The following is an 11,312-nucleotide window of genomic DNA, read 5'->3' as shown; positions in this document are numbered from 1 at the left end:
TACCTGCTGACACAAAAAAAACAAGAACCCAACTCAGTTCAGTGTAACACAGGTTTTTATCAGTTCAGTGAGAAGCTGGGCAGAAGCTGGGCTTTCACACCATCCTACAGGCCACGTAATGAATTAGTAAAGGCTGGACTATAACCTACTGCAGAAATACACCTTTTTCCCCAAGGACACAGTATTTGGATGACACAAGACCACTGCACACAGCTGACAACCGTACGTTTATTTGCAAAAGACACTGATTTTCTACATGGGAAGGCAATTCCCGTGCTTCCTTCTCTGGTAACATGGGCAGAGACCTCTCTGCAGAGCTGACCAACCCCTGCTAAGCACAGATTGCCAGTGCCTCCCAGTTAAGCCAGTGATATTCCATCCCTGCTGCTGGTGAGGCTGTGACCAAAGGGGACAGGCAGCCCCGACTCAGTGGTGGAACAGGCGGAGGTTGGTGTGGATCAGGGTTATCCCCAGCTCGTTGCAGGCGTCGATCACGATGTCGTCAGCAGCCGAGCCAGACGGGGCAGCGATGAACTGTACTCCACTCTGCACACAGACAGGGTGAGGGCAAGGGTTGGAGGATGGAATACCAAAATCCCCCTTGGAAGGAGCTGGCAGCCCCAGTCCTTCATCCACATCCCACTGAACAAACAAAGGCTTCCAGTGCCCAAAGCTGCTCCTCAAGAGAGCAGGAAGTTCACCGCTCAGAAAGAAGACTAAAAGGGTTCCTCTGAAAGTGATAGGCCTTGATATTCTTAAATGGTTTAATAAACTTTAATCCTCTGTTCATCCTAAATCAGCAAACTGAGCAATGGCTGGATAATTACTGTCCACATGAGGCCAGTAACTATAAGGAACACTCTTCCCAGGATTTGCTATCCTAGCCAGCAGTGCAGGACTTTCCTCAGCAGTCCCCACAAAAGGGATTTGTGAGGACTTTCCTCAGCAGTCCACACAAAATTAAAAGGAAAAACCATTGCCTGTAGTGCCCCCAACACCCTGGCCCTGCCACAACTCACCCGCTTAGCCCTGTCAACGTTATCCCTGAAAGGGAAGAAGGCGTCGGAGCTGAGGGACACAGCAGACAGCTTGGCAATCCACTGCTTCTTCTCTGCTTCTGTGAGCTGCTTGGGCACCTCTTCAAACAAGGCCTGCCACTTCACCAGGTCCTCATCCTGCAGGGACAAAACCCAGCTCAGCCCCAGAGCCGGGGGCTCCCAGCATTCCCCTGCCAGGGACACAGGGATAAGCAATGGCATGCCCTGACACCCAGCTCAGCTGGACTTGGTGCTCCACAGCTCTGCTGCTGGGAACTTCAAACCAGGGGGTTTAAAATCCAAAGTGGGAACACTTCACCACCATCAGCTCTTTCGGCATCCTTTTAACTCCTTTCCTCCCCCCTCCTCACCCCAGGGCTTGAAGCATTCCTTCTCCCCCCTTTAATTCCAAGATGCTCTGTCTGGCCTGCCAGCAGCATGGTAAATGCCAGCACGCACAAACAGGGTCTGGTGGATGACTTAACACATGGCAAACGGCAGCTTGGTTTATGATTCACCTTCTGAAACAGCAACTGCTCCAATTCTTGCCCCCTTAAATTCTCAGAGAGATGATTCACAAGGTCCCTAATCCAGCCCTTGGCTTTTGATACTTAAAAAGGACACACTGTTTTCTTGTCTCACTATTGCCTGTAACGGGGAGGTCAGAGGGATTCTGAGAATCCAAAATGCCACACAAGCAAACAGCTCCATGTGAGAAGGTGCCACTGACAAAGCACGGAGGGTTGGAACATCAACTGAAGATTTAACCCATCCTCACTGCTGGGAAGAGCCATCTTCTATTACGACACTCAGGCCAGGTTAAAGTCCTGTGTAAAGCCTTTGTTTGGCAGAGGCTGGAGCTGCAGGGAAGGCTCCCAGCTGGCCCTCACCTCTCCAATGGTGCCGGTGACGTACTGGTCGATGGCGTTGGAGATCTCGGCTCTCTTCACTCCCGCCTTGAACTTCATGGAGAGCACGCGCGGGTGGTGCCGCAGCCACCAGTTGTTGGCCTTGTCACCGGCCAGGCGAGTGCAGTGGATCCGGGACTGCTGCCCGGCCCCGATCCCGATGACCTGCAGCACAGGGAAGCAAAGCACAACCTCACCTTGCTGCACAGACACCAGTCAGAGCTGCATTTCAGCCAAGCCATTAGGAAAGACATCCCACAGATCAGCTGCTCCTCACCAAAGGGGAGAAAGAGTGTAGGTAATTAGTGAGGAAAACTTGGGAAATACCTGCATCCCCGATCCTGTAAACTGGTTACAGGGCCAGCTCCCTGCACTGCTGACTTCCAGAGCTCTGCTGAGCTGACAGTCACTCTCAAAACACCACATTCTTTCACCCTTCTAAATAACACAACCTCAGCCATCAGAGTCACAGTGTTAACCTCAGGAGACTGAGAGAATTATGACTTTTAAGGCAAAGCAAAGTCCTGTAGGTCATAGAAACAAATGTGACTGTCAAGAGCTGGAAAAGGGCACTTCAGTCAGAGCACTAATGTGTGAGCCCAGGTCGCCCATACACCACCACCCCTCCTGGTGAGCCACGCAAGCACAGCTCAAACAGGTCAGCTGAGAGAGCAGCGGTGAGGGGGCAATTTGTCAAGGCTGGTAAGAAAGTAAACCCATTGCTCACTCAGGAAGGCTGGTCAGCAGCACCATTACATCCCAGGACTTGTCAGGGCCCGGGGGCTACCACACATTTCCCACACTGCCACCTGCCAGAGTCCAAGAGTGTTAAAATAGCTGCTGCCAACCTTATCTAATAGCACTTGTGCTGGATATCAAACAGACCTAGTGCTTCAGGAAGCAAAATCCATACAGTGGTTTTTCCTCAAGGAAGCTGCTATGAAAATACGGTATTTGCTCAGCTTCTGTTTGCTTTTATCAGACCACTTCCTTTGGAGTTGTCTCTGATCAGATGTGTTTTTTCAGGTACAGTATAGATTAAAATACGTGGAGGCCCTTTAGTGCTCAGGTAATCAGAAAACAAGTCTCTCTCTCCATTTCCTGCTCCTGTGAAGCCACAGCTGAACTGTTCGCCAGACTGTTCTCATGGGGGCTGCTCCAGGGACACGGTGTTGAGGCTGCTGGTGCTGCCTCAGAGTTTCCAGCTCACCATGGGACAGATGGTAAAGCTGTAAGTGGAAGGCTGCCCTCAAAGGAATGTATCATTTGTCTTCCCATTCATCAAGACACAGTGACTTCACCTCTTACCAGAACCATTAAACAAGCTGCTGGACGCAGTTCCCCCAAGGAGCAAACGAAAGCCTTGGGCTGCTATCAAACATAATCTGCTCAGCCATAACTGAGGTCATCAGTGTGTAACAAACCCACAGGCACGCTGGTGTTGCCATAAATACTGAACAGATGCACAGTTTCTTATGGGTTAGTGGCACCTTCCCCCCAACAAACACTGCTGATGCCCAACCTCTGCTCTCACATCCACTCCGTTAAACCCTTGAACTTGCAGGGAACCCTGCACCTCAAAGCAGCTCAATACCAGCTGCATACTGGTGTATTCCCTCTTCCATTGAGGTTTATCCTCTCTTCCTGGACAAAGGAGAGGCTGGCTGTGTCACACAGCACACCATTAACTGCCACTCAGCCCTTAAGAGTGGGACTAGCAAGCCAGGCTGGGCTAAAGCAGGAATTTTTAGCTGGGGATGCAGATGGTAGAGAGTAACAGTCTGGCATCGGAGAGTAGTAGGGGCCAAAACACCACAAAACATTCCCAAGTTTCTAAAAAATGTGATGTCCTGGGCCCTTTCCTATCCAGAACGATGCCTCATCTTCCTCTCGTCCTCATGAGCTGTGGCCTCACACTCCTGTGGTGGAACAGGGTCAGTACCCGAGCAGATGCTCCAAAAGAGCCTTTTGCTTTCCCCTGTGAGCCACTCAGAATATTTCACATTTTTTTGTGACCTAAATTTTGTCAAAAGATGCATAACTGAACTTTGGCTTGTATCCAACAACTCCAAAATGGCAGGAACTTTGTACTTCAGTTGATCAAAGTGATGTATCCTGTAAAGTCTTCATAGGTATCCCCAAATCAACAGAGATATTATCTGCAACACACAGACCTCATTTTATAACAACAGCTTAGCAGGCAAGGGAAGAAAGAAGCTGCTTCTCTGTGCCTCCCTCTGAGGAGCACTGTTGTTCCAGAAGGAAGTTCACAGTTACAGCCTGGGAAGAACATGCTGGTAGGATGCACTTCACTGGAAAATGCTGATCCAGGGAAAGAAAAATGCTTTTTTTTTTGTAGAAAAATATGGACATAGAACATAGTTTGGGTTGGAAAGGACCTTAAAGCTCATCTTGTTCCACACCCCTGCCATGGGCAGGGACACCTTCCACTAGCCCAGGTTGCTCCGAGTCCTGTCCAACCTGGCCTGGGACACTTCCAGGGATGGGGCAGCCACAGTTTCTCTGGGCAACCTGTGCCAGGGCCCCACCACCCTCACAGGGAAGGATTTCTTCCCAATACCCTGTCTAACCCTGCCCTCTGTCAGCTTAAAGCCATTGTTGAAACCACAGGCTTTGATGCAACAGTGCTGGGGAAGATTCTTCAATCCAGCCCGGAATTTCTGATCTAAAGAAGAGAAATCAGCAGGCTGAGCTTCTGCTTAATGCAAACTATAGACTTGTACTTGAATCTCCCTTCACACTGGCCTGTACCTCTTCTCTGCCTTTTCCACTTCATGTGGAGTGAAAAATCCTTCTTCCTACACCTTTTCCTCTCCCTACCTCAAATGTTGCCCTTCCCCCATACAAAAAAAACACAGCTGAAACCTCAAAACCCCTCCACAAAGTAATCTTTCCCCCTGTTTTCTACACAAAAATTAATTATGTTGCTTTCAGAGTTTCATCTCCTGGGAATCCCAAAGTGCTTAAGCAGAGCCTATTAAGCGTGAGCAGTGAAAGGAGACAGCAATACAGGGTCAGCAGAAAAAAAATAAATCACTTAATAGAAAAAAATCTTGGGTGAAAATTGAGAACTACTTCAAAACACTTTGGTTCCTAAGAGTCAAACATAGTCCATAGCTGGATGCTGTGCAACATGAGATGGATAATGCCCAAAGGATTCTTGCAAAATGATCCACATTGGTTTGGGTTTGCTCAGACTTAGCCTGGATAATGAGTGAAAACAAAACTTCCAAATACATTTGGAAATACAAAAACCTAATGAAGGACTTGACAATTGGGAAGACAAACAAACAATGAAGTCACTGGGAAAGTGTAAGGTAAATTAACGATTTTGTTTTATCGTACTGTGCAGAGAATAAAGAAAGAATATTTTCAAATTGCTAATTTAAAACATGATGGTATCATTAAAGCAAGGGTAAATCAACATGTTACAGGCTGTAAGTCAGAGAGAACAAGTGGAAGTGTTTACTGCAGTTAGTGGCAGCTGCCTTCTGGCAAATCAAGTGACACTCAGGTCCAGAAATGCTTCCTCCCACTCCACATTTCCCTAGAACTCACCAACACTACTGCCTTGCTGGAGTGGCTGATCCACTCATGAACCCAACAAAGTCAAGCTGTCAAAAACATTCTGGATGTCTCACACACAAGAGTTTTGCTGGAAACAGGGATGCTGTGAGGCTGAAATAACCCCTGGAAAACCAAAAGCAATGGAACTGAAAGCAAGATGGACTTGCCCAGGTTTGGCTCCTGTAACACAAACCAGGTCAAATCCTGGAAAAGTATTTAATCTGGAAGCTGCCTTCCATCCCTGGGCTGTAATGAGCTTCTTAAGGAAGATGTTGAGCTTTGATTTCAGTCTCCCAGTGCTGAAATCACCACCTCCCTGAGCAGGTAACAGCTGCTGCCCTTTACTATTAACAAAGTCACTCATATTTTAGCATCTGACCTTGGCCTTCCCCATCACATACACAACAAACCAAGACAACCCACATTTGTATTTGATTAAAATCTACACCTGCAAATATGCAAAACACACCGAAGCCCTGCTTGCCCACACTGCTTCCCACCCCTCCATCCTGCCCTCTCCCTTCCACATGGAACAGGCATTACCACACACATTTCAGACACATCTGCAGCACCACATTAAGCCCAGACTTGCAGAAGCAGTGGGGAAATCACTGCTGGAATGAGGGAAAAGGAGTAGAGTGACACCTTTGTTCTGGGGCTGGGAGATCCAACACTCCTGAGTGCAGAGAACCATTTCAAAGCAAAAAAACCCTAAAGCTGAATAGCAGACAAATGCCAGATCTCCAGAGACTTATTCTGAAGAACCACACAGCACATGACCCCAGGAAGTTCTGTGAGACAACCCTGCAATATTTCCAGGTTGTACCAACAGCCTGGCAAATGCAGATGAGCACCAATGCAACAAGGAGAGCACTGCAGCCCATTCTCAGTTTCTGTCTGCAGGGTTCACTCTGATCCACTTAAAGCTCAAACTCAAAAACATTCTTTGTTTTTTTCTTCTGTGTTTTTTGTTAAATAATCCAGGCCTATGGAAAAATTAACATGGAGAGCAGACAACCAGCTAAACAGCAGCATTAGGAGAATGAGCTGCTCAGCAAAAATACAATTTTCAGTATATTTACAACAACTTTCAAATAAGTGATTTAGGCTGAACACCTAGTGATGATGTGAAAAGAAAGGATTTTTTTTTTAAATTCAAGATACAAACTGAAAGAAGGGAAATTTAGCTTAGGTATTAGGAAGAAATTCTTCTCTCTGAAGGTGGAGAGGCCCTGGCACAGGTTACCCAGAGAAGCTGTAGCTGCCTCATCCCTGGAAGTGTCCAAGGCCAGGTTGGACAGTGCTTGGAGCAACCTGGTCCAGTGGAAGGTGTCTCTGCCTATTAGCAGGGGGTTGCTAATGGTTTTTAAGGTCCCTTCCAACCCAAACTATTCCATGATTCATAATCTCAATTACACATTTGATAATGCCCCCATAAATTCCAGCATTCATCATAACCTTTAAAAAAAATTCCGGGAGGACGGAAGATTTAAAATGCCCCAAAGGGATAAAAGACCCCAAACACATCCCATCTTTCTTAAGTAAAAAATGAAACTAAAAATAAGAAGCATTTGGACAGACAGAATCCAGCTGTTGAAACTACTGTAGTTTCCTAAGGCTCTACATATGTACATGCCCTCAGAAAAATGATGTGAACAGAGTAGCCAAAGAAACGACTCGAGGCCAGAGCTGTCAAAGCAGGTAAGAGCTTTTCCAACCCCATCACTGACAGAGCCAGCCCTGCCATTACCATGAAAAGACGACACCGTGGTTTTGAAGCAGCCTCCTAAGAAACAAATGCTTTGCTACTGTTCTGTCTGGGGCAGCTCCTCCGTGCCTGTTCAGCCTCCTGTGTGCTGGAGGATTTTCCCAGCCTGCCCCGAGCTGGAGGTGGGAGCTGCCCGGCTCAGTTACCTGCCCGTCCTTGGCGTAGCACACGGAGTTGGACTGGGTGTACTTGACGGCGATGCTGGCCACGATCAGGTCTCGGATGGCAGCCTCGGGCAGCTGGAACACAACACCACTGTCAGCACCATCCTGATGGCCAGCAGCAGCCAGCTGCTGAACCCCCAAGCCTCCACAACTTCTGAGAGAGGGAAACAAGGTAGCTAAGAATATCTATTACCAGCAAATTTGGTTTAGATTAAAAACCATAAATGGTTGGTTTGGCAGCTGATCTCAGCTCTCAGGGGTAAGACTCAATCTCACTGGGTCAGGAGGGCTCGACCACTGGCCCTAAGCCTGCAAAGTCCTCTGTCCTTACTCACTGTCATCAGATATGCTCATAGGCAAAAAGCAGGACCACAGCAATTAGAATAGCTCCCAAAATCTGCATTAAGTATGATTTTTAAGTTCCATTCCTAATTTATTAAAACGACTTTTATTACCTCAATGTCTGAACTTGCTTCTGAGCCCATGACTAATCATATACTCATTAACATCTGTTTTTCTAATGAGAGCGAGATCAGAGACAAAGAAATAACTGAAAACTTTCTGATGATGTTGAACTCTCAATGATGAGCAACATCAGCCAGGCCAGAGTTTATACAACACAGAAAGGTGATGTAAACAGTGAGTCAGAAAGAGATCATGATAGATCCTTAGCACATGGCTGTCTCACCACAAGAAACTGCACACAGTAGCTTCTTAATTACAATAAATACAAACATTTCGTTAGTCTGAAATAATGGGAAAAGTCCTCTTATTTATTCAAGGAATCAAAACAAAGGAAAACTGTCCTGATTTACCCAAGTATATTTGGTCTAGAAAGTTTGCTCCATTGTTTCATAAAATCCAGTAAAATCTTATTAGAAAACTTTAAGAGCTCTTAAAATAGCAGTGATGCCTTCCTTGATGAAGGCACCCCAGTTCCTTCACTCTGTCTTTTGGCTCATTTATCTCCCGACACTCACAGCTTTATTCTTTGTGACAATGTTCTTGAACAGCGACCGGTCGATGACTGCGTTGTTCCTCTTCTGCATGAGGTTCAGCCCATACAGGGTCCGAACCTCCAGGTCATCTGGCTCATAGTGGGGATCCATCTAAAAGCCAAAAACAGGCCAGTAAAACACTTCACACCAAAATCTACAAAGTCTTCTAGTTTCCACAGAAAGCAGAAAAACACACACAAAGAATCTTCCAGAGGAAGGGGGAAGTATTTGGAGTTCTTCACACATTCCTGAAGGTACGACTCCCAGTCCTCTGTGACATTCAAGAAAAGAGTGAATGTGATCATTTCCAGAGCTGCATTGTTGGGGCACATCTCCACACAAGTCAGAAGCACAACTAATTTACACCAATGCAGGGATCAGGTTAACTGGAACTGTTAAAGTGCACTCAGGTCTACCCAAGCATGGGCTTATTCAGAATTTTGGTATCCCCAGCCGAGGTTACTGAGACAGGAAACAAACCAGACTAAGGTGACCAGCTCTAAAATAGGAGTGTGCACATGCTTTATGTGGTTTCCCTAATCCATTCAAATTTTTCAGATCAACTTTCCTCAGCATTCCTCTGCACACAGGCCCCGAAGATACAGACTTAACAAATACGACCTCATCCTTGCAAAGTTAATTGAATTCCAGGAGGTAATCAGCTGCCAAGACTGCCTGCAATTTCATTCCTTCTTGCCTAAAGCTCCTGAGCCACCTTCTACGGCTCCCTGGGCAGCAACACTACAATTGCAGCTTCAGCTAAGCCTTGGATTTTCTTTTTGTCATGTTACAGTGAAGTTCTCTGCTCTCATCCCAGTTCAAAACTCTGTGGTGCCATCCTCATACCTGACTGTACTAAAGCCTGCTCTGAAAATACCAGTGCCCACACAAGGCTTCTCCCAGGGGTTTAATACACCTGCTTCTCACTGCCAAGACTCACAACATCACTCAGGCACTATATTTTAGATACAAAGAATTCAGGGAGGAAACAAAGTCAGTAAAAGTGAGAGGAAAGCCAGCAAAGAGTGGAAAGAGCACAAAAATGCTGTTTCTTCGAAGTACTCTTGCTAGTTCATAGATTTAATGGCTTTAAATCCACACTGTAGGGGGACCTGAATCAGTCCCCTAGTTACTTAGACACCAACATCTGTGAGAAGCAGGTACGGGAAGAGCAGCAGAGGGTTAGAGAGGACCAGGAGTACAAACCTGGAGGACACAGTAAGCACCATTCTTCTTTTTTGAAAGGATTTTGAGAGCTTCTTCCTCATAGCCAGGGGCCACCACACCATCAGACACCTGCAACACACAGATTTCAGCTTCCACGTGACAAAAATGAAAGGGGGCTCAGACTGAAAGCTCTGCCTGCCATTTCACAGTGTGCAGTGAAGACACACCTCTTGAGGTCTGTGTGTACCCAACAATACAATACCAAAAGCACCATTACAATATTAGTTTCAGTCTTGGAAACAAAAAATTGCAGAGCATTATAAGCTCTTGGCAGGAGTTATTAAAAAATACCCCACATAACTTTAAGTAGAATGGAAGTAATATTGTTCTCCAGGGGGAAACAGCTCAACCATGACATTCCCACTTTTCAACCCTAACAGTAAATGCAGTTTAAAACCCAATAAATCCTCATTTCAACAGCGATACTCCTGATGAGACAAAAATACTGGCAAAACAGCATTGAAACAGAGATGTTTATATTCATCAGTGCCATAAAGCCATACACAACTTCCACATTTCTGTCTTACAATGTAGGTGGGGTTTTTTTGTTTTTAAGTACCAAATGTTATCCTCACACAGCAGTCAAATACTCTTTCACTTGTTTGACAAGAACCACAGAATGGTTTGTGTTGGAAGGGACCTTAAAACTCATCTCATTCCACCTCCTTGCCACGGGCAGAGACACCTTCCACTAGACCAGGTGGTTCCAAGTCTCATCCAACCTGGCCTTGAACACTTCCATGATGTGTGCAATGCAGTCAGATACAGAATTAATGCTGGATCCAGAAAAGTCATGGTCTTGGCAGTTGGACTCAATGATCTCAGAGGTCTTTTCCAACCTAAACGATTCTGTGATTCTAAGTATAAAGTGCAGCCTGGAAAGTGGCTGAGCCTACACATAGGCAGGTAGTAACCCATATCCACATTCCAAGCTTGGGCAAGAGGCTGTCCCTCAGCATTCCAGACCTCTATTGCTCCCATTACAGCTGTTCAACCAGACACTTGTGACAGCATAATCAGGGTTCATTTCCAGAGGCCTGCTCAGAGGTCTGCAATCATCTCTTGGAAAGCAGCATTGCAGACACTGCTATTTCCCAGGCTCTAGCACACAGCCAGGTTTTAACTAGGAGAAATGCATCAAAAGATTGGTGTCAATTCTGCACTCCAGATCAGAGAATTACCCAAATGGACCAATAAAACTCCTCGGTAAAATGAGTCAAATTCACACAAAAAGGCTGTTGCAAACCAATGACTCCATCCAGTGTGATTCTCCTTTTTACCCTGGAATGATGTGCTGGTTTAACTAACCTCTCTGGAAATAATCTTGGCAGTAGCCACGTCGCAGATGTCAGACAGGGCAATGAAGTCACCAAAAGACGACATCCGATCAGCACCTGAAAAACCCTGCTTTTACTAATTTATCAAACTACAGCATCATACACAGAGAAGTCTTTGCTTCTACAGCCCAGTCAGCTTCTATAAGAGCTAATAATTTAATCCAAAAGCAAAAAAAAAAAAAAAAAAAAGAAAAAAAAGGTCATATCAGAGCAACAAGGACAAAAAATCCTACCTCAAACAGATGGACCTTTAAATATTCCCGTTGTTCGGATGTTCTTCCTTCT

The 11,312-nt window shown here is 46.0% G+C and overlaps 1 protein-coding gene across 1 annotated transcript in view; it reads right to left on the bottom strand.

Annotated features, from left to right (window-relative positions):
* Positions 1–208: 208 nt before the first annotated feature.
* ATIC (5-aminoimidazole-4-carboxamide ribonucleotide formyltransferase/IMP cyclohydrolase) overlaps positions 209–11,312 on the bottom strand; it is a 20,981-nt gene continuing 9,877 nt past the window's right edge. Inside the window, exons 10-16 of the mRNA XM_027636712.1 lie at positions 10,999–11,084; positions 9,670–9,759; positions 8,446–8,574; positions 7,448–7,540; positions 1,928–2,110; positions 1,020–1,175; positions 209–546 (exon numbers count right to left, since the gene is read on the bottom strand). Coding sequence (XP_027492513.1) covers positions 427–546; positions 1,020–1,175; positions 1,928–2,110; positions 7,448–7,540; positions 8,446–8,574; positions 9,670–9,759; positions 10,999–11,084 — 857 coding nt within the window. The 3' untranslated portion in view covers positions 209–426. The remainder of the gene's footprint in view (positions 547–1,019; positions 1,176–1,927; positions 2,111–7,447; positions 7,541–8,445; positions 8,575–9,669; positions 9,760–10,998; positions 11,085–11,312) is intronic.

Source organism: Corapipo altera, unplaced genomic scaffold (assembly GCF_003945725.1).
Source record: "Corapipo altera isolate COAL_440 unplaced genomic scaffold, ASM394572v1 45, whole genome shotgun sequence".
NCBI lineage: Eukaryota > Metazoa > Chordata > Aves > Passeriformes > Pipridae > Corapipo > Corapipo altera.
The sequence above is the reverse complement of the archived record's forward strand: the minus strand, read 5'-3'. Positions and strand labels throughout refer to the sequence as shown.